This window comes from Mustelus asterias, chromosome 29 (genome assembly GCF_964213995.1).
Source record: "Mustelus asterias chromosome 29, sMusAst1.hap1.1, whole genome shotgun sequence".
NCBI classification, from domain to species: Eukaryota; Metazoa; Chordata; class Chondrichthyes; order Carcharhiniformes; family Triakidae; genus Mustelus; species Mustelus asterias.
Genome location: NC_135829.1, coordinates 18,090,500 through 18,114,610, shown reverse-complemented (window position 1 = coordinate 18,114,610; position 24,111 = coordinate 18,090,500). Strand labels below are relative to the sequence as shown.

General features: G+C 42.2%; 1 protein-coding gene across 1 annotated transcript in view; it reads right to left on the bottom strand.

Annotated features, from left to right (window-relative positions):
• fbn1 (fibrillin 1) overlaps positions 1-24,111 on the bottom strand; it is a 413,386-nt gene that overhangs the window by 213,281 nt on the left and 175,994 nt on the right. The window contains exons 9-12 of the mRNA XM_078200149.1: positions 15,540-15,692; positions 7,215-7,442; positions 6,982-7,119; positions 5,686-5,805 (exon numbers count right to left, since the gene is read on the bottom strand). Of these exons, the coding sequence (XP_078056275.1) occupies positions 5,686-5,805; positions 6,982-7,119; positions 7,215-7,442; positions 15,540-15,692 (639 nt within the window). The remainder of the gene's footprint in view (positions 1-5,685; positions 5,806-6,981; positions 7,120-7,214; positions 7,443-15,539; positions 15,693-24,111) is intronic.

Sequence of the window (24,111 nt, the reverse complement as noted above, 5' to 3'; positions counted from 1 at the left end):
ATCCTTTGCCTTTTGTTCCATGACACCTTTGTTGTTTATTCTCTCCTACCCTCTAACTATCCCAGATTTTACCTTTCACCTCCTTTCCCCTTTCAATTGTGTAAAGCCCATCACATTTCTACCTTCCATCAGTTGCAAAGAAGAATCATTCAATGCAAAATGTTAATTCTGTTTTTCTCTCCACAGATGCTGCCACTCCTGCGAGTACTGCCATCACTTTCTGTTTTAATTTTAGATTTCCAGCATCTGCAGTATTTCCTTTTATTTATCCCAACTCTGGCATTAATGTCAGAGCCCTCTGTTCAAAATTCACCAGTAATAAAGCATCCCTTTTAAAGTCGGAGGGGGAATTATAGGAGCACAGGTGGATTGAAGGAGAAAGGAGAGGGCATGAAGGGATTTGATAATAATGATAATTATCATTGACATTTAATCAGGAATCAATGTAGGATACCCAACATGAGACTGGATGTGACTGATACGGGCAGCAGAGTTCTGGAAGAACTCAAGTTTGCTAAATGATGAATGAACATGGGTGGTCAGCCAGGAGTGCATTGGAACAGTCCGCTTTCGAGATAACAAATACATGGATGAGGGTTTTAGTGGCAGATAAACTGTGGTAGGGGCAGAGTCAGGTGTGCCAAAGAAATAGAAAGTCTTAGTTATGGCAATGATGAAAGCTCATCTTAGGATCAAATATCACACCGAGGTTAAGAACAGTATGGTACAGCCTCAGATAGTTGTGAGGGAGAGGAAGGGCTCAGTAGTTCAGAAACAAAGTTTGTGGTGAGGGACAGAGGATTCTCCCTATATTTAGTTGGAGGAAATTTCTGTTCATCCAGTACTATGTCAAATAAACAGTCTAACAGATTTCCAGTGCCGACAGGTTCACGCCGAAAATCAGGGAGCTGGTGGCCCGACCCCGTTGGAGTGAAGGGGTGGCAATCGAGGCCCCCCAGAGGGTCAGGTACCAGGGGGCCCTTTTGGCAGTGCCAGTCTGGGGCCCTGGCACTGTCCAAGAGGCAAAGTGCCAAGGCCCAGGGGCATCTTGGCACCGCCCACTGGGCATAGGGCAGTGCCAAGGGGGCTGGGCCTCTGAGGCAATCGGTGGGGTTGGAGGTCCCGCTGCACTCTGCAGTCAAGATTGGTGGGGGAGTGAGAGAGGCCAGTGATCAGGGCTGGCCATCTTGAGAGGCGGGGGGGGGTGTCATCGAAGTTGGCCTGGACATGCCTGGGGACCAGCGATCGATTGGGCCATGTTTAGAACATAGAACATAGAACATTACAGCGCAGAACAGGCCCTTCGGCCCACGATGTTGCACCGACCAGTTAAAAAAAAAACTGTGACCCTCCAACCTAAACCAATTTCTTTTCGTCCATGAACCTATCTACGGATCTCTTAAACGCCCCCAAACTAGGCGCATTTACTACTGATGCTGGCAGGGCATTCCAATCCCTCACCACCCTCTGGGTAAAGAACCTACCCCTGACATCGGTTCTATAACTACCCCCCCTCAATTTAAAGCCATGCCCCCTCGTGCTGGATTTCTCCATCAGAGGAAAAAGGCTATCACTATCCACCCTATCTAAACCTCTAATCATCTTATATGTTTCAATAAGATCCCCTCTTAGCCGCCGCCTTTCCAGCGAAAACAATCCCAAATCCCTCAGCCTCTCCTCATAGGATCTCCCCTCCATACCAGGCAACATCCTGGTAAACCTCCTCTGCACCCTCTCCAAAGCCTCCACATCCTTCCTGTAATGTGGGGACCAGAACTGCACACAGTACTCCAAGTGCGGCCGCACCAGAGTTGTGTACAGTTGCAACATAACGCTACGACTCCTAAATTCAATCCCCCTACCAATAAACGCCAAGACACCATATGCCTTCTTAACAACCTTATCTACTTGATTCCCAACTTTCAGGGATCTATGCACACATACACCTAGATCCCTCTGCTCCTCCACACTATTCAAAGTCCTCCCGTTAGCCCTATACTCAACACATCTGTTATTCCTACCAAAGTGAATTACCTCACACTTCTCCGCATTAAACTCCATCCGCCACCTCTCGGCCCAACTTTGCAACCTGTCTAAGTCTTCCTGCAAACTACGACACCCTTCCTCACTGTCTACCACACCACCGACTTTGGTGTCATCAGCAAATTTGCTAATCCACCCAACTATACCCTCATCCAGATCATTAATAAATATTACAAACAGCAGTGGCCCCAAAACAGATCCCTGAGGTACACCACTTGTAACCGCACTCCATGATGAATATTTACTATCAACCACCACCCTCTGTTTCCTATCCGCTAGCCAATTCCTGATCCAATTTCCTAGATCACCCCCAATCCCATACATCTGCATTTTCTGCAGAAGCCTACCATGGTGAACCTTATCAAACGCCTTACTAAAATCCATATATACCACGTCCACTGCCTTGCCCCCATCCACCTCCTTGGTCACTTTCTCAAAAAACTCAATAAGGTTAGTAAGGCACGACCTACCTGCCACAAAACCATGCTGACTATCACCTATCAATTCATTACTCTCCAAATAACTATAAATCCTATCCCTTATAATTTTTTCCAACATCTTGCCGACAACAGAAGTGAGACTCACCGGTCTATAATTCCCGGGGAAGTCTCTGTTCCCCTTCTTAAACAATGGGACAACATTCGCTAACCTCCAATCTTCTGGTACTATACCAGAGGCCAACGACGACCTGAAGATCAGAGCCAGAGGCTCTGCAATCACTTCTCTTGCCTCCCAGAGAATCCTTGGATAAATCCCATCCGGACCAGGGGATTTATCTATTTTCAGACCCTCCAGAATATCCTGCACATCCTCCTTATCAACTGTAATACTGTCTATTCTACTCCCTTGCAACCCAGTGTCCTCCTCAGCTATATTCATGTCCCCTTGCGTGAACACCGAAGAGAAATATTGGTTCAATGCTTCACCAATCTCCTCCGGTTCCACACATAACTTCCCTCTGCCATCTATAACTGGCCCTAAACTTGCCCTAACCAACCTTCTGTTCTTGACATACCTATAGAACGCCTTAGGATTCTCTTTAACCCTATCCGCCAAAGTCTTCTCATGTCCCCTTTTAGCCCTTCTAAGCTCGCTCTTCAACTCCCTGTTAGCCAATCTAAAGCTTTCTAGTGCACTACCCGAGTGCTCACGTCTCATCCGAACATAAGCTTCCTTTTTCTTTTTAACCAACAAAGAAACTTTTTTGGTGCACCACGGTTTGAGGTGGGGGAGGGAGAGGGGGATCACACAACCAGTGGTGAGGGGTCTTGGGCTGGCCAGCAGACAGGGGCCACTGTGCATGTGCCAATCTCAGCACTGACAGATTGGCGCAAGCGCAGTGATCCGCTCAATGCTACGCTGCCAGCCGCTCCAGGGGGGGATAGGCCCCACCCACTGAATTTTACCATGATTCACACTAGTGAACTCAGCAGTGTAGAGTGTGGGAGACTCATTTTTAGACTCCCACTAAAAAAAACAGCAGGATTTGCTTCAGTTTTTAGGCGAATTCGACACAGAATTTGTTTGGGAGAATCCCACCCAGTATTTTTAGATGTCACTGATGGTGAGATCATAACCAGGAATTAATAAATCATTGGTTAGGCCTCAGCTGGAGCATTATGGACAATTCTGGGCACCACACCTCAGGAAACAAAAGCATACAGAATAGGTTTACCTTTATGTTACAAGGGGTGAGGAGAGGCTGGAAAAATTAGGAATGTTCCCCTTGAAACAGAGAGGGTTAACCTAATTGAGATTTTCAAGATAAGAGGTTTTGCCAGAGTAGAGAGAAAATCTTTTGCCTCTATTGATTGGGTTATTAACTGGAGGTCATAGATTCAAATCATTGGCAAAAGATTGAGGGGGGAGATGAGGTGAAATATTAATGAGAGAGATGTTGGGATGTGCAGGTTAAGTGGATTGATCATGCTAAATTATCCCTTGGTGTCTCAAGATGCGTAAGTTAGGGAGATTAGTGGGGTAAATATGTACGGCTAGGGGGATACAGCCTGGGTGAGATGCTCTTTCAGAGAGGCCCCCTTCAGCACTGGAGGGATTCTATGATCTGGAATGCTTCACTTGAAAAGGTGGTAGAAGTTGTTTCTGTAACTAGTTTTAAAAGGGATTTGGACAGGTGTTTAAGGATGAGGATCTTTATAGATGGGTATAAAACAAGGATATGGAACTAGAAGGGCAGCACAGTGCCACAGTGGTTAGCACTGCTACCTCACAGCACCAGGGAGCCGGGTTCAACTCCAGTCTTGGGTGGCCGTCTGTGTGGAGTTTGCATGTTCTCCCCGTGTCTGCGTGGGTTTCCTCTCGCCATGCTGAATTGTCCCTTAGTGCCCCAAGATGTGTAGGTTAGGGGGAATTAGCGGGGCAAATGTGTGGAGCTACAAGGATAGGGCCTGTGGGATGCTCTGTCGGAAAGTTGGTGCAGACTCAATGGGCCAAATGGCCGCCTTCTGCATCGTAGGGATTCTAAGATTCTGTAGGGATTCTATAATTCTGTAGGGATTCTATAACTTCCTTTCAAAGAACCAGCATAGGTGTGATGAGCTGAATGGTCTACTTCTGTGCTGTTGTTTCTATGTTTTATAAATAGACCACACATCAATTCGATCACTTAATCAATAAACAATTCAAAATGGAGGTTAGTCTATTCGCGATTATTTGCTTTCTGTCAACTAACCATTCCTGGATTCAATTCAATCCTACCTATGGCTATAAAATTTAAGCAGAGAGCATTAACGTGGGACAAGGTTAAATATCTTTATAAAACCTATATATGTAACATCCACTCTCTTACCCTTATCCTCAAAATGATAACTTCTTAAAAAACATAAAAAGGTGCATCAAAAAAAGCTTTGCACTCAGAAACCAGTCTACTGATCTCCCAGTAAACCTCCCTCAAAGTAATCCTTTATGCCTTCCTTCACCCTTCATTGTTTGAAGCAGTTTTCTCTGAATTAGATATTTTGTAATAGTAGATAATGAAATCACAATCCAACCATGGTCATACATAGCAAAACAGTTAAATTATGATGTAAATCTCAGACTGAGTTTTATAAATGAGGGATGAAGTTTGATTGAAGATACTAATGAATAGAATGAAACAGAGCTGAGCAGTTATAACTATCTGGAAAGAATGAACAGGCTGGGCATGTCTTTCCTCTGGAAAAGAGAAGGCAAAAGACAAGGCTAAGGGGATGACCTAATTTTAGGATAGATGTAGCAATATTTCTATTTGTGGAAGAGTCCTAAACTAGAAATCAAAAATATAAGATAGCCCAGAATAAATCCAAAAAGGAATTCAGGACATTTTTAAAAAAAATCACGATTAGAATTTAGAACATGCAGTAGGTGAGCAAATAGTATAAATGTATTTAAGGCGAAGCTAGATAAATATGAGGGAGAAAGGAATAGAAGTGTATGCTGATGGGGTCAGATGAAGTAAGCTGGGAAGCAGCTCGATTGGAGCATAAGCATCAGGAGACACCAGCTACACCTATTTGTGTGTTGTAAATTCTATGTAATAATGGGCACCTAAACAAAGTATTGGAAAGCAACAACTTTTTTCAAAATTAAAACATTGTTCCAACTTTTAAGTATTGAAAGCAAAATGGAGTACTGATAACATACCCACACAAGTAATTTTGGTAGAAGTGCTCTGAAAACCAGGAAGACAACGGCAAAAGTAAGAACCTTGCGTGTTCTCACATTTTCCATGCATACAGGGGTTGCTTACACATTCCTCCACATCTGTTTGAAGGAAAATATCACAATTAAACAGACATACATGTTTAGATATTAAAATGACTGCTCCGAGAGGAGGACATTTAAAAATGTAATACACAGCACAGTTATATATAGTTACTTTAACTTTATAACTAATTTTGATATTTTTGTCTATATCAAAAAAGAAACATTTAAAATACCAACTATGGCAGAAACATTGACATTATACTGCTTGTAATGTAAACATACTCAATCATCATATTCATAGAATCCCTACAGTGCAGGAGGAGGCTATTTGGCCCAATGAGTCTGCACCGATTCTCTGAGAAAGCCTCTTACCCAGGCCCAGCCCTATCCCCGTAACCCCACACATTGATCCTGTTAATCTCCCTAACCTACACATCTTTGGACATGAAGGCACAATTTAGCATGGCCAATCCTCCTAACCTGCGCACTTTTGGTTTTGCTTTGCTGTTATTTTGACAGCAATCATTAGTACCTGCTTATTATATTCAAACACTCAAGACCACCATTCAGCAAGCAAGATGATGTTGATTTACATTGCCAAAACCATTTGGAGGAAGTTAAAACACACAATGGACATGAAATCATACATCTAGTATCCAACACATAAGGGGAGGGATTCAACACCACTAATGTGGTGCAGAAAGGTGGCTTGAAACCAATCCCAAACGCTAGGCAATCTTTGGTTTTTCATCCTTAAATGTTGCAACAAAAGTTGCAACAAAGAATCACAGGTGTAAATTAAGTAAACAACAATATAGGAAGCCCTTTAGAACACTACTTTTAGACTTAAACTATGGCAGTGGGATAAGGGATCACGGGTCCAAACAAGAGAATAATTTTCAAAAATATGACAATATGAAGTTAAAGGTAGAAGGTCAGTGAGAGATACTACAACATAGAGACTGATGCAAAAAGCCATTCAGCTCCTTGTTTCTCATCCACACAGGAAGATGGTGCACTCTTTCTCCTCTTTTGTTATTCATTTACGAGATGTGGGAGTTGCTGGCAGGCCAGCATTTAACGCCCATCCAAAATTGCCATTCAAAACTGCCCATTATTCTTCCCAAATGCTTCTTAGATGATTTGAAAGCTCAATATTGAGAATAATAAACCCATCCTGACATCATACTGGGATCAACATTACATACTCCAACACAGTGATTTGAATCATACCAACACATTCGCCTCTTCCATCAAGTTTATAACCCATATAACACTCGCAGCGATAACTAGGCCCAGGAAGTGGTATGCAACGACCATTAAAACAGAGGTTTCCGTAAATCTGGCAGGGATCAGTTACATTTAAAGGTCCTAGAAAAGAAATAGTGAAAAATTCATAATGAAGTAATAGAGATAGTTAAGAAATATTTAAACAAGTACTGATAATAAGGGTAATGTCATCTTACGAAGTCCATTAGGCCAAACATCAGGCCTGGGTCCTGGTCTAACATCAGGCCTGGGTCCTGGTCTAACATCAGGCCTGGGTCCTGGTCCAACATCAGGCCTGGGTCCTGGTCCAACATCAGGCCTGGGTCCTGGTCCAACATCAGGCCTGGGTCTGGGTCTACCATCAGGCCTGGGTCTAGGTCCACCATCAGTCCAAGAAACATCAATGCATAATTTAAGATGATCATCTGAAAGTGAACAGATATAATGATGGTCATTATATTTAGATAAAACACAAATAAAGCAAAAAACTCTCGATTGATTGGACTTTATAGTGACTTAATTATCTCTTTATTTTCAGCTAACATATAAACATATTACCAATAGAGCACCTTTCATAATTTTATATAGAGAATAAATTATGGTCTCTTCTGGTTTGCTGCCACCATACATATAGATTTTGATGCAGATCTCAAAGGACCTGTTTCTGTGCTATCTATGCTAAGCAAGATATTGTGAAAGATGGGGGTTCTGGCTGAACACAATTACAAGTTTATTAGTAGCAAGAATTGTATGGACTGCAGTGGTTCAACAAGGTAGCTCATCACCAGCATCTTGAGGGCAATTAGGGATGGGCAATAAATGCTGGCCTAGCCAGTGAAGCCCATATCCCTTGAATTAAATTTAAAAAAACAGTTCTGCACAGGCCTTGATCTAGCCTGGGTCCTAATAATTCCATGGGCTGATTACTTGACCAAATGCCTGATTCATAAGGTATACATGAAGTCTTGCTGATACAGACTCACAGACAGCTGCAGCAGGGATCACAGGCAATATTGCACATCTAACATAGAGGCTGTGCCTTTTAATTATAAATTAAAAGGATATTATTCTTGAATACTCTGTTGCTACATGAACATTTAATATGCTTGTATATCCTATTATATATGTGCTTTATTATATTTGTACAACATTTCTGTGTACATCTGAATACCAAAATATCATGCAAGCATAATTAAATATTCATCCTTTAATATGAATAGCAATTTTAGATTACAATGACCAGAGCATAGTATACTCTGATTTTACTTCAGCATGAAAGTTAAAGCTGAAATTATTGTTGCAACCTCTGTCCTATAAAAAGTATTAATCTGTGTTCAACATGGTGGGGAAAATGGCTTCTATCTGGATTCTCTACAATATCAGAGGACATATGACTGGGAGGTTACATGATAGGCAAACCACAGTACACAACATCCACAGCTTCTAGCCTTACACACAGCGATGTCATTGTGATGCCACTATGCAGCTTCTTAAAGGTACATCTTACATATCACAATAGAACCTTTAACTTGAAAAACATTCTCAGATAATTCACAGATGTTTGGTGAAATGCCTTTGTCTTTTGTGCACTATATACGTGCAAACACTATTTGGATCTCATGAATGCTCATTAAAATAGCTGGCCGCCAAAATCCCATCAGGCCTTTCAATCTTGCGTCTCGCCAGCAGGAAATTACGTTGGCATCAAACCCAATTGCTAATGAGTGATGTGCACAAGGCAGTCTTCAGTCATCAGAGACTTTTGGGGTGAGTGCAACAACTTTCTGCCAAAATGCTGTGCTGTAATCACTTTGTCAGGAGATATTGGTTCCTCCCTCTATCTCTATGCTGAGTCAGACTTCATGCTGCTGTGCCCTTGCACCTTCCTGTATTATCAATTCTGATTAGTAGTGCATCTGACGTTGGGGACTACAGGAGTTTTCTTGTCCGTGGTGCCACACAGCAGTGTTTATCTGGACACGACTGTGCTGCAGGACTCATGCTGTCACCTCAACAAAAGTCTGAAGTTTAACCGTGGGTGGAATGCAAGGTAAGGCCAAGGGAAGTAGGGGAAGGGGGCGGTGGTGTGGTGTCTGAACAAAGGCAAGGTGGGCAATGTGGAAGGAGGGGGTGGAGGGAGGGGGGCAAGGACTCACAATGGCATGCAGAGGATCAAGGAGGTGGATGAGAGGATGAACAATGGAAGGCAGAGGGAAAACCTAGGGGAAGGAATCTGGACCCCAAAAAGGCTGTTTTAAAAAGCTCACAAGCAGATCAAAATGATACAAGATAATTTATTGGAAAGGGGATACACGAAAACACCAGATGTACTGCATAGAGTGGGGTATGGGCACCTTACAGGTGATGGGCTCAGGGGAGGGTGGTTGAATTAAGGAACAGATCTTTTTTTTCAGGCTGCTATGTTTTTTCCTCCGGGTTACTGATATCCTGGTGAAGACAGATAAGTTAGAAAGAGTGCTATGAGTGTGCTGGACTTTATTTAAATATGGCACCCCAACCTTTGAACCAGTCAGCTGAGGGCGGCCAGACAAATCAGCTGTTGGTCCATCAGGAGAGCCAGCGGGGAACTTGCTTATGTTTCATTAATGAGCTTCCAAGTACAGAATCAGGTGCAGAATTGGGCTATTCTGTTCAGTGGGATAGCCACCAGAGCCGTCCACCATCGCACTTAGTCTCACAATGGGAGAATTCTGTGCTTAGAAAATAATGCTAGGATTGGGCTGAGTCATAAAAGACTTACGAAAGGGATGTTTAACAAAGCTGTCGGGAGTTTTTTGAGGCTACAACAAGTCGAACCGGTACGGGGAACCGGTGGATGTGGTATATGTAGATTTTCAGAAAGATAAGGTCCCACACAGCAGGTTACTAAACAATTTAGAGCACATGGAATTGGGGGGAATATCTTGGTATGGAGAACTGGTTAACAGAAAGCAAAGAGAGTGGAACAAATGGGTAATTTTTAGGTTGGCAGGCTGTGACTAGTGGAGTACTGCAAGGATCAGTGTGTGGGCCTCAGTAACTCACAATCTATATCAATGTTTTGGATGTGGGGATTAAAGATAACATTTCTAAGTTTGTAGATGACACAAAACTTGGTGGAAGTGTGAGTTGTGAGGACGATGCAAAGATGCTTCAAGGGGATTTGGACAGGCTAAGTGAATGGGCAAACATTTGGCAGATGGAATACAATGTGGAGAAATGTAAGGTTCCACTTTGGTAAGAAAAACAGAACTATAGAGTATTTTTTAAATGGCAATAGGCTAGGAATGTGTTGAATTTCAAACAGACCTAAGTGTCATGAGTCACTGAAAGCTAACATACTGATTTGATTTGATTTATTATTGTCACGTATTAACATACAGTGAAAAGTATAGTTTCTTGCGCACTATACAAACAAAACATCCCGTTCATAGAGAAGGAAAGGAGGGTACAGAATGTGTTACAGTCATAGCTAGGATGTAGAGAAAGATCAGGTAAGTCCATTCAAAAGTTTGATGGCAGCAGGGAAGAAGCTGTTCTTGAGTCGGTTGGTAGGTGACCTCAGATTTTTGTATCTTTTTCCCGATAGAAGAAGCTGGAAGAGAGTATGTCCGGGGTGCGTGGGGTCCTTAATTATGCTGGCTGCTTTACCGAGGCAGCAGGAGGTGTAGACAGAGTCAATGGATTGGAGGCTGGTTTGCGTGATGGACTGGGCTACATTCACGACCTTCTGCAGTTCCTTGCAGTCTTGGGCAGAGCAAGAGCCATACCAAGCTATGACACAACCAGAATGAATGCTTTCTATGGTGCATCTGTAAAAGTTGGTGAGAGTCGTAGCTGACAATGCCAAATTTCCTTTGTCTTCTGAGAAAGTAGAGGCGTTTGTGGGCTTTCTTAACTATAGTGTCGGCATGGGGGGACCAGGACAGATTGTTGGTGATCTGGACTCTTAAAAACTTGAAGCTCTCGACCCTTTCTACTTCGTCCCCGTTGATGTCGACAGGGGCATGTTCTCCTTTACACTTCCTGAAGTCGATGACAATCTCCTTCGTTCGTTGACATTGAGGGAGAGATTATTGTTGCCGCACCAGTTCACCAGATTCTCTATCTCATTCCTGTACTCTGTCTCGTCATTGTTTGAGATCCGACCAACTACAATATAGCAATTAAGACAACAAATGTATGTTGGCCTTTATTACAAAAGGACTTGAGCAGAGGAATAAAGCTTAGTGAGACCTCACCTGGAGTAGTGTGTGTAATTTTGGTTTCCTCACCAAAAGAAAGATAGACTTGCCAGGTTCACTAATTTAATTCCTGGAAAGGAGGAACTGTCCAATGAGGAAATATTAAATAGTTTGGGCCTTTATTCCCTGGAATTTAGAAGATTGAAAAGTGAATACATTCAAACATGAATAATTCTTATTGGGCTCAACAGGCTAGATACAGGAAAATGTTTCTCCTGGCTAGGCTGTCTCGAGCCAAGGGATACAGTCTCAGAATAAGGACAGGCCATGTAGGACTGAAATGAGGAGGAATTTCTCCACTGAGTGGCAAATCTTTGGAAATCTCTGACCGGAAAGAAGTGGAGGCTCAGTAATTGAATATGCTCAAGGCTGAGATTGATAGATTTCTACATATTTAAATGATCAAGGGATAAGGGGGAAGTGCAGTAAAATGGCACTGAAGTAGTAGCTCAGTCATAGTTTCACAGAATGGCGGAGTGGGCCCCAAGGGCTGAATGGCCTACTCATACTCGCATTTCTTATCTCATGTTCATGGGCGAGGCCTCCATTTGACTCTCACACCAGACACCCTCAGAAGAAACTCTATTCCTTCAAGAATTGACACTGAGGCCTGCCTCTGCTCCTCTCATTCCTCCAAAGATATGTGTTGATGCTGACCACTACTGCCACTGCCTCCCTTGCTGGATTTGTCACCTTGCTTGCTGACCTTTGTCTAGAGAAGGGGTAGAGGGTATCTCGGCGGACCTCCAATGTGTCGAACAGGTATTTGAGAGAAACATTGATAAATTTAGGAACAATATGTTTCTGAACTTTGGCAGCCATCAGTTCCCAGCGGTTTCTTATTCCTTGAGGAATGCTAGCTTTATGTAGGGTGACCCTTAAATGTGGCATCCGGTTCACTGAAGTTCTGAGGTCACGACAAGATGGACGAATCAGAAACTGCCCACTGGCGATCCAACGAGAAACCTGTGCCCTTGCCCTTGCATTGTTTTAATGAAATGCCACTCAATAAAGAGGAAAAAGCTTTATCTAAAGATGTGCAGGTTAGGTGCTGAATTGCCCCATAGTGACAGTGGGATTAGCAGGGTAGGTACGTGGGGTTATGGGGTTAGGGCCTGGGTGGGATTGTTGTCAGTGCAGGCTCAATGTGCTGAATGGCCTCCTTCTGCACAGTAGGGATTCCATGATTCTATTCTATGATTAAAAAGCACCACTGACGTTGGCAGATCAAACGCCATTTTACCCAACAGAAATCGGACTTTGCCGATTTCTGGGATGATTCTGTCCCATAGTCCATAGTAACTGGATGAATGAACCAGATTTTGCCGGAGCAGGACATCTTGTAACATAAATCATTGAATGATAATGCACTAAAGGAGGTAATTTTAGCCCATTGTGCTTGTACTCAAGAGAGATATCCAATTAATCGCACCACCCTACTTGTCCCCTTCAAATATTTTTTCAATTTTTCTCAAGTTGTCTCTGGTTCTTTTGTCAATTAATTATGCCTCAGACTTCCAATTTCCCATTTAAGTTTTAAAGTTTCTTTTCCCACAAAGTTGCTGTGAGTGCAAGCTGATAATAGCATAAAAAAGGAAACAGGGCATCTAGGACTTGGGTAGACAATAGGACAGACAGTGCCTATAAAATTAAAAATTAAATAAAATTAAAATAACCAATGTTGTTCCTTTGTTTAAGAAGGGTAGCAAGAATAATCCAGGTAATTACAGGCCAGTGAGCCTTACGTCAGTGGTAGGGAAATTATTGGAGAGAATTCTTCGAGACAAGATTTATTCCCACTTGGAAATAAATGGACATATTAGCGAGAGGCAACATGGTTTTGTGAAAGGGAGGTCATGTCTCACGAACTTGATCGAGTTTTTTGAGGAAGTGATGAAGATGATTGATGAGGGTAGGGTAGTGGATGTTGTCGACATGGATTTCAGTAAGGCCTTTGACAAGGTCCCTCATGGCAGACTGGTGCAGAAGGTGAAGTCACGTGGGATCAGAGGTGAGCTGGCAAGGTGGATACAGAACTGGCTTGGTCATAGAAGACAGAGGGTAGCAGTGGAAGGGTGTGTTTCTGAATGGAGGGCTGTGATAAGTGGCGTTCCTCAGGGATCAGTGCTAGGACCTTTACTGTTCGTAATATGTATCTAAGTGGTTTGGAAGAAAATGTAACTGGTTTGATTAGTAAGTTTGCGGATGACACAAAGGTTGGTGGGTTTGCGGATACTGCTGAGGACCACCAGAGTATACAGCAGGATATAGATCGGTTGGAGGCTTGGGTGGAGAGATGGCAGATGGAATTTAATCCGGACAAATGTGAGGTAATGCATTTTGGAAGGTCTAATAAAGATAGGAAATATTCAGTAAATGGCAGAACCCTTAAGAGTATTGATAAGCAGAGGAATCTGGGTGTACAGGTACACAGGTCACTGAAAGTGGCAACGCAGGTGGAGAAGGTAGTCAAGAAGGCATATGGCATGCTTGCCTTCATCGGCCGGGGCACTGAGTTTAAAAATTGGCAAGTCATGTTACAGCTTTATAGAACCTTAGTTAGGCCGCACTTGGAATATAGTGTTCAATTCTGATCGCCACAGTACCAGAAGGTTGTGGAGGCTTTGGAGAGGGTACAAAAAGGATTTACCAGGTTGTTGCCTGGCATGGAGGGCATTAGCTATGGGGAGAGGTTGGAGAAACTTGGTTTGTTCTCACTGGAACGACGGAGGTTGAGGGACGACCTGATAGAAGTCTACAAGATTATGAGGGGCATGGACAGAGTGGATAGTCAGAAGCTTTTTCCCAGGGTGGAAGAGTCAATTATTAGGGGGCATAGGTTTAAGGTGCGAGGGGCAAGGTTTAAAGGAGATGTACGAGGCAAGTTTTTTACACAAAGGATGGTGGGTGCCTGGAACGCGCTGCCGGGGGAGATAGTGGAAGCAGATACAATAGTGAGTTTTAACGGGCATCTGGACAAATACATGAATAGGATGGGAATAGAGAGATATGGTCCCTGGAAGGGTAGGGGGTTTTAGCTCAGTCGGGCAGCATGGTTGGTGCAAGTTTGGAGGGCCGAAGAGCCTGTTCCTGTGCTGTAATTTTCTTTGTTCTTTGTTCTAAACGATTGAGAAGAAAACAGAGAGCACCAAGGAAGGCGATTAAAGTGGGGTAATTCAATGCCAAACAAATATAGAAAGGGCAACTGACCAAGAAGGAAAGATTAAATTAAAAGAAAGATAAACCAAATAAATGCAAAATTAAAATCAGATATTTTTTAAAACTCCCAAATAGGATTGTTAATTTCAGGCAATGCAATTGGCAGTCATCAATTGCTATCAAGTTGCTAAAAGGGTGACTATGCCAATAAGTACCACATTTAACATTCTAATCTGCAAGTGCAGGAATTCCATAACAATCAGGGAGGTTAAATGCAAGGTGCTATTTTTGAAAAGCTAAGAGTGGAGCAGTGCAACTTTTTAAAATTTGAACCTGAAAAATACCTTTGGTTTTAAAAGACGTAACAATAGGGTCATAGGTTTGAAAGTACAGAAAGAGGCCATTTGGCCCATTGTGTCTGTGCAATTCTCATCCCATTTTCCAGCATTTGTTTCGTAGCCTTGCATGCCATGATGTTTCAAGTGAGCATCTAAATGCTTCTTACATGTTGAGGGTTCCTTTCTCTACAACTCTTTCAAGCACTGAATTCCAGATTTCTACTACCCTCTGGGTGAAAAAGTTTTTCCTCAAATCCCCTCCAAATCTCTTGCTTCTTCCTTCAATCTATGCACCCCTGGTTATTTAACCAAGGGGAAAAATCTATGCATCCCTGGTTATTTAACTAAGGGGAAAAGTTTCTTCCTTTCTATCCTACCAATATCCCTCATAATTTTGTACACATATGTAAATATGATCTCAAAACTTGATCAGTATTACGAATAACTAAATTGTGAATAATTCAGTAGTTCTAGCAGTCGTTTGGCCTCCAAAGAGAACTGAAGTTCAAAATTCAGCCTTCATTAATTTTTGAATTTCATTGGTCCTTCCCCAGTAACCAAATTCTGCTATGTAGTTAAAAACCCCATTTGAAGATGGAGACAATACAAAGACCAACCAATGAAACAAACTTCCTGTTGATGAATCCCACAGCAGATCCCCCGATTATAGCAGGTTACCTTGTTTTACCTGATAAAGTAAGAACACCTGAGTGGGCAGTGAAATGCACACATCTTCAAAACATTACAGCATGATTTAAAAAAATACACAAACAAGACATACCAGTTCCACGCATTGGACACATCTCTGGAATTATACCAGCTGACCAACACTGACCACTGTCGCAACAACACTGCAATTTGGTGTAAAGGCTTGAAAGTTCATTACTGCAACGACCATTAACCAGATTGGAGTAGCAAATTCCATTACGACCATCTGTTGAAAAGGAAATTCAGTTATTGGTTTATGCAAGTAATGCAAATTCATTAAGAATTTTGCTACATTTCAATTCATTTTTGTAATATTACACAATTAGCAATAACTAGGCCACTGTAATTTTTTCCAATTCGTATACTTTTAATGCACAGAAAGCAAATGTAATGATGGGGCGGCACGGTAGCACAGTGGTTAGCACTCCTGCCTCACAGCTCCAGGGACCTGGGTTCGATTCCCGGCTTGGGTCACTGTGTGGAGTTTGCACATTTTCCTCGTGTCTACGTGGGTTTCCTCCGGGTGCTCCGCTTTCCTCCCACAGTCCAAAGATGTGCGGGTTAGGTTGATTGGCCATGCTAAAATTGCCCCTTAGTGTCCTGAGATGCTTAGGTTAGAGGGATTAGTGGGTAAAATATGTAGGGATATGGGGGTAGGGCCTGGGTGGGATTGTGGTCGGTGCAGACTCGATGGACCGAATGGCCTCTTTCTGTACTGTAGGGTTTCTATGATTTCTATGATTTATATTTTGGGAATCTGTTATTAACCAATCATGGCAACAAACCGTACCTGCTGTCTATTTTTATTTAAAGCATAACGTAACAGTTATATAAAAGTCAAGTGATCTAGGTTATTTAATTTATTAGCATGTAGAGTACTTGTGCTTTCATTTCCCTCCTGTCTCAGAGGCACAAGCTGAATAATTTTATGAGTTGATGCCCCGCCACATTGGGAGTTCAAACTCTGAACATGGGTGAATACCAACCACTATTTTCTGTTCCTTCAATTCAATATATGAAACTTGTGGATGGTTTGAGGTGCCTGAATGTAGCGTGCCTGAATTCCTGAAGGAGGGTAATATATCTATGTTTCTATTAAGGGACTCCTGGATGAGTACATGGGACTTAATAGGATGGAGGGTTATAGGTAGGCCTAAAAGGTAGGGATATGTTCGGCACAACCTTGTTTTGTGCTGTAGTTTTTCTATGTTTCTAAAACTTATAATATAAAAGCCCTTTGTTTTAAATTTACTATAAGTAGTCTAGGTCAAGGTAAAGATTACAAGGTGCCTTATTTATAGAATAAGGATTCATCATGTGCCTAATATAATATGCAACGGTATTGTCTGCAAAACCACAATTTAACCAAGTATTATGAAATTAAAATGTATTCTTAATGTGTTTGTAAGCCTTGGCCAAAGGGTTATCTAGCTGTTCAGCATGATGGAAAACAGATAGTAGTAGACGGACCAAATTCTTCTGCAACAATGGAGGATAGAGACAGCAGCTCTCCTTATCAGCTTGAGTGAGGCAGCTGCAAGTTAATCAGGGCTTTGGAATATACAGGAGTTTTCTAATGCTGATAATGGGACTGGACATAGGCAAGGGAATTGACTCCCCCTACCAATTAAAATTTGCAGGTGATAGCAATATCCTTGAAACTGCCGGATTTACACAGTTAGGTTTCCTAGTAACAAGGGAAGAACTTTCAGGTGCAATGGACTAATAAACTCCTAATCCCACTGACAGGTAGAGTGTTATTGGCTAAGGTAATAATATGTAATATTGTAATTGGACCCTCCAGTTTGGGTGACAAGCTAGGCAGTAAATCAAAGTATTAGAAGAGTATATCAATCTCAAACTTGTACTGTTACATCAGAAAGGGTAGCCAATGCTTGCTGACTATCTTTTCTCCTGATGCACGCATTAGTAATAAACTTAATTTTGCTCTTTAACTACATGCTGTCTTTTGTGGTCTCTGTATTGGTTGAGTTCAGCTGAGTACAAGACCGCCCCCCCCCTTCCCCTAAGAGGAACACCCCAGAGAATTCCTCTTACAATTCCCAAAGATAAGAAGAGTGCAGCTGAGGAAAATGAATGCAGACTTAGAGTTTGGTGAAAGGGAAAGGTGGTTGTTATCTTTTGCTTTTCTATCTTTCTCACTCTGCAGGAATTGGTTCTTACTCTACTACAGGGAAAAGTGCTAGCCGTTTGGTGAGTTTTTGGGAAGTGGATAAGTTCTATTTCATCCCAAAGGTTTAAAATAATACACAAATTGGTGGTAAATTTAATATATTAAAAAGCAACATACTTAAATGAATAATATAAATAAGTTCTTATTTAAACCACTAAGCATAGCAGGATAGGTGATGTTTCAAGGCTTCAGCATATGGACATTCCAGGACAACACTGTGATCCAGGGCAAACACATCAGTATTAAGTAGCTGTGGCTTTAGGAAATTCGGCTTGGGGTCACTGAGCTGCAGACTCTTCCCCATCCCTGATGTGTTGCAAAGTTACTTGCATGCTTTCTACCAAGATGCAGTCCAGATAGCTGTTTTGCCTGCCTGGTGCTAGGGTCTGGGATACCTGCTCAGGGGGAGGTGAAAGGAACTCAAATACAAACAGATCAACCACAATCTTATAGGATGGCACAACAAGCTCAAGGGACTGAATGACCCACTTCTACTCCTAGTTTGTATGGATGAAGGCTCCACCCTGGGAACATGAACTTGTGAAAGTACTCATTCCATTTCTTCACTTTCCACTGAATCACATTGTCCCCTTCTTTTCTAGATACTTTAACTGAGCCAACATTACTACAAGTTCCTAAAGTGTCTGACTCCACTATCACTGCAGGCAGTCCATTCCACACCCCCAACCACGCTCTGCGTAAAGAACCTACCTCTGATATCCTTCCTATATCTCTCACCATGAACCCTATAGTTATGCCCCCTTGTAATAGCTCCATCCACCCGAGGAAATAGTCTTTGAACGTTCACTCTATCTATCCCCTTCATCATTTTATAAACCTCTATTAAGTCTCCCCTCAGCCTCCTCCTCTCCAGAGAGAATAGCCCTAGCTCCCTCAACCTTTCCTCATAAGACCTACCCTCCAAACCAGGCAGCATCCTGGTAAATCTCCTCTGCACTCTTTCCAGCGCTTCCACATCCTTCTTATAGTGAGGTGACCAGAACTGCACACAATATTCCAAATGTGGTCTCACCAAGGTCCTATACAGTTGCAGCATAACCCCACGGCTCTTAAACTCCAACCCCCTGTTAATAAAAGCTAACGCACTATAGGCCTTCTTCACAGCTCTATCCACTTGAGTGGCAACCTTTAGAGATCTGTGGATATGGACCCCAAGATCTCTCTGTTCCTCCACAGTCTTCAGAACCCTACCTTTGACCCTGTAATCCACATTTAAATTAGTCCTACCAAAATGAATCACCTCACATTTATCAGGGTTAAACTCCATTTGCCATTTTTCGGCCCAGCTTTGCATCCTATCTATGTCTCTTTGCAGCCTACAACAGCCCTCCACCTCATCCACTACTCCACCAATCTTGGTGTCATCAGCAAATTTACTGATCCACCCTTCAGCCCCCTCCTCTAAGTTATTAATAAAAATCACAAATAGCAGAGGACCAAGCACTGATCCCTGTGGCACTCCACTAGCAATCTGCCTCCAGTCCGAAAATTTTCCATCCACCACCACCCTCTGTCTTCGATCAGATAGCCAGTTACCTATCCAATCGGCCAACTTCCCCCTCTATCCCACACCTCCTTACTTTCATCATAAGCCGACCATGGGGGACCTTATCAAACGCCTTACTAAAATCCATGTATATGACATCAACTGCCCTACCTTCATCAACACACTTAGTTACCTCCTCAAAAAATTCTATCAAATTTGTGAGGCACGACTTGCCCTTCACGAATCCGTGCTGACTATCCCGGATTAATCCGCATCTTTCTAAATGGTCGTAAATCCCATCCCTAAGGAACTTTTCCATCAATTTACCAACCACCGAAGTGAGACTAACCGGTCTATAATTACCAGGGTCATTTTTATTCCCTTTCTTAAACAGAGGAACAACATTCGCCACTCTCCAGTCCTCTGGCACCATCCCAGTGGACAGTGAGGACCCAAAGATCAAAGCCAAAGGCTCTGCAATCTCATCCCTTGCCTCCCAAAGAATCCTAGGATATATTTCATCAGGCCCAGGGGACTTATCGACCTTCAGTTTATTCAAAACTGCCAGGACATCCTCCCTCCGAACAACTATTTCCTCCAGCCTATTAGCCTGTATCACCTTCTCTTCCTCAAAAACATGGCCCCTCTCCTTGGTGAACACTGAAGAAAAGTATTCATTCAATACCTCGCCTATCTCTACTGACTCCATACACAAGTTCCCACTACTGTCCTTGACCGGCCCTAACCTCACCCTTGTCATTCTTTTATTCCTCACATAAGAGTAAAAAGCCTTGGGGTTTTCCTTGATCCGACCCGCCAAGGACTTCTCATGTCCCCTCCTAGCTCTCCTAAGTCCCTTTTTCAGCTCATTCCTTGCTAACTTGTAACCCTCAATCAAGCCATTTGAACCTTGTTTCCTCATCCCTACATAAGCTTCCCTCTTCCTTTTCACAAGACATTCCACCTCTTTCGTGAACCATGGTTCCCTCACTCGGCCATTTCCTCCCTGCCTGACAGGGACATACCTATCAAGGACACCCATTATTTGTTCCTTGAAAAAGTTCCATTTTTCATTAGTGCCTTTCCCTGACAGTTTCTGTTCCCATCTTATGCCCCCTAATTCTTGCCTAATCGCATCATAATGACCTCTCCCACAATTGTAAGCCTTGCCCTGCCGTACGGCCCTATCCCTCTCCATTGCAATAACAAAAGAGTTACTAAGTTTATTGACTCTAAATGCCCCATTTTCTTTTTGGTCTATTGCTGATACAATTGCAAATTTTACCTGAATTGACTTTAAGATTTACTTATCAGCAGGTAAAAACACACCTTCTAATTGTGAACCAGTTGCTCTTGAAGTTATGTTTGAGTGAAAATCAAGTTGCACAAAGATTTCTCAAATCATGGCATCAGCATTTTTTATGATCTAAAAATGTAGATCATGTTTCTTGATTCCTTCTCAATGTGCTAATATTTTCCTTTCCAATGACAACACGATTAATTCACTAAACCTCATTAGATTATAACCAGGATTACTGCTGTCCTCTAAATTCCATCTGATGCTGACACATCTTTTCAGAAACAAGGTGAGCCAACCTAGATTGCACCGGAGAGGGTGCAAAGGAGACGTATCAGGATGCTGCATGGGCTGGAGGGTCTGAACTATGAGGAGAGATTGGACAGGCTAAGGCTTTTTTCCTTGAAGTAGAAGCTAAAGTCTATTTATTAGTCACAAGTAAGGCTTACATTAACATTGCAATGAAGTTACTGTAAATGAAGCAGCAAAGGTCAGGAGGGGACCTGACAGAGGTGTAAAATATTATGAGTCTAGGTAGGGTGGATGGGAGGCATTTTTTCCCATTAGTAGACATCAATAACTAGACTTAACTTTCCTTGTAGCCTTCTACTTCATCTTAAGGTGGAAACTTTTTCACCCAGAAGGTGGTGGGAGTCTGGAACTCACCGCCTGAAAGGATGGTCGAGTCAGAAATTCTCGTAACATTTAAGAAGTGTTTGGATTTCCATTTGCACTGCCATAACTTCCAGGGCTCTGGGCCAAGTGGTCAAAAAGTTGTCTTTATAGACCAGTATGGACATCTGTGCTGTAAACATCTATGAATCTAGGCAAACAATTTCAACCAATGCTTTCTCATTAGAAGAACATTAGTGAACCAGATGGGGTTTTCCGACAATTGACAATGGTTTCATGGTCATCAGTGGATTCTTAATTCCAGATATTTTTTATTGAATTCAAATTCCACCATCTGCCGTGGCTGGATTCAAATCCGGGTCCTCAGAACATGAGTTAAGTTTCTGGATTAATAGTCTAGCGATAATACCACTAGGCCATCGCCTCCCCCTACTTAGCCATCAACCAAAACAGTACCACGAAACAAGAAAATATATGTTACAGATCTGCAAGATACAGGGCTTCTTTCAGTATCACAGGACACAAATTATTATAATTCACATTGAAATTTGTGATTAACCCCTCATGGTCCATGGAGAATCACTGATCTCCCTGTGGAGCTCAATGAGTACGAGTTTCTCTGGTAACAAGCAGTGGCTTGCTCAGATGGAATGCATTACCTGAGCTTTTTATAAGGCAAGTCCAGAACTGGACCTGCCGAACTGTAGAACCAGACAGGGATTAGTGTTGTGTACACCATGGTACTTTGCATTCCGCAAATAAACTATGTTCCTTTCCTGTTGGGCTTCCTGATTCATTACAAAATTAATAAAACTCAAGTTTTTAAATACATAAGAAACCTTAATATACTATTTATCTCCCAAGCAGACCTCTAGGTGTTCCTCAGTTTGATTTACGTACTACTGTTAACTGGTTAGCTATCTATTGATAGATATCCACTTTATCCAAGCCTGTCATAACCTTGCAAACCTCTATCAGGTCCTCATCCTCCAACGCTCCAATGAAAACAATCCAAGTTTGTTCAACCTTTCTTCATAGTCCATATCCTCCAAACCAGGCAACATCCTGGTAAATTTCTTCAGCACCCTTTCCAATGCATCAACATCCTTCCGGTAGCGTGGCGACCAGAATTGTACACAATACTCCAAGTGCGACCTAACCAAAGTCTTATACAGCTGCAACATGATTTTCCAATTCCTATACTCAACGTCCCAACAGTTGAAGGCCAATGTGCCATACGCTTTCTTGACCACCTTGTCCACCTGAGTTGCCACCTTCAGGGAACTGTGGATCTGCACACCTAGATCCCTCTGTATGCTAATATTTTTAAGGGCTCTACCATTTACTGTATACTTTCCTTCTGAAAGACTCCTAACAAGGAAAAGTAATATTACTTTTAATTTATCAGTCGTGTCCAAAACAGAAATGTTTAATCTATGGTTTTATCCTAACACCACAATTCATAACTGACATACCACATAGCATGCTATCCTTTAAAGAGAAATGTTAACATGTTATAAAAGCAAATTACTGCGGATACTGAGAGAAAATGCTGGAAAATCGCAGCAGATCTGGTGGTATCTGTAAGGAGAGAAAAGAGCTGAGTCCAGATGACCAAGGGTTCCTTTGACAAAGAGTCATCTGGACTCAAAACATCAGTTCTTTTCTCTCCTCACAGATGCTGCCAGACCTGCTGAGATTTTCCAGCATTTTCTCTTTTGGAATATTATCATGTTGCTTAACCAAGTATGAAGGATTATTTCAAGTAGAAATCTCACAAAATCAATCCAAGGTATAATTAGTACCAGTTTAGAGAGTTCTCACACCAGAGGAATAACATTCAATCCCATCAACGGGTTTCCTATTGGTCAATGCTCACTGGCTTGATATTAGATCAGAACAGGTTTGAGCCCCCACCAGGTAAGACAGAAGCATCAGTACCACAGTGAGCACCGATATCAAAAGTGTGAATTCATGATACATCGAAACATAGCACTGGCAGCCACCCTATCCCATCAATTAATAATATCTGTGGGTTGCAGAAATTCTCTAGCATTTGTTTGTTTCTCGGCAATCAACAAAGCTGAATATTCTTCCACATAATTTTCGAGCACTAAGTATTCTTATATCCTTTTATTCATTCATGGGACATGGGTGTTGCTGCTGGCCAGCATTTATTGTCCATCCCTAGTTGCCCTTGAACTGAGCGTCTCGCTCAGCCATTTCGGAGATCAGTTGAGAGTCAACTACATTGCTGTGACTCTGGAGTCGCATGTAGGCCAGACCAGGTAAGGAAGGTAGATTCGCCTTCCCTAAAGGACATTAGTGAACCAGATGAGTTTTTACAACAATCAACAATGGTTTCATGGTAGATTAATTCCAGATTTTTTTTATTGAATTCAAATTGCACATCTGCCATGGCAGGATTCGAACCCAGGTCCCCAGAACATTAGCTGAGTTTCTGGATTAATAGTCCAGCAATAATACCACTAGGCCATTGTCTCCCCATGCATCAATCCCCATGTATCAATTATAACATTTTAAGATGAACCTTAACCACAACAATTCAACTGCACCAATTTCCAGTTATTTTGCCAGGTTTCCATTCTGTCCACGAGGTAAAAATGCCAACCTCTTCCTAATTTTGAACAACTGGATTCAGACTGACAAAACAAATTTACCTTGACCTTACACCTGACAAAGAGAAGCAGCTTTAACTTCATCAGTCTGCGCTACATTAAAATTGAGCTAAAAGTTTAAATATCCTAATCTACTATAATGCCAACTTCATGAAATCTCACCTGTTTTACACATTTGAATGAATATAAAATATTTTTTAAGATGTCAGGAGCCAGTTCTATGAAATGAAAGGCAAGAAACCGTTTGCTTTTTTTTATTCAAGAGCTATGTCATCAAGTGTAAGCTCTGCAGCAACACATTGAATCTAGCCATTCAGATGAACAAGGGTTAATAACGCTCAACTCTGGAGAAGTCCAAGACTTATGACTTCTCTT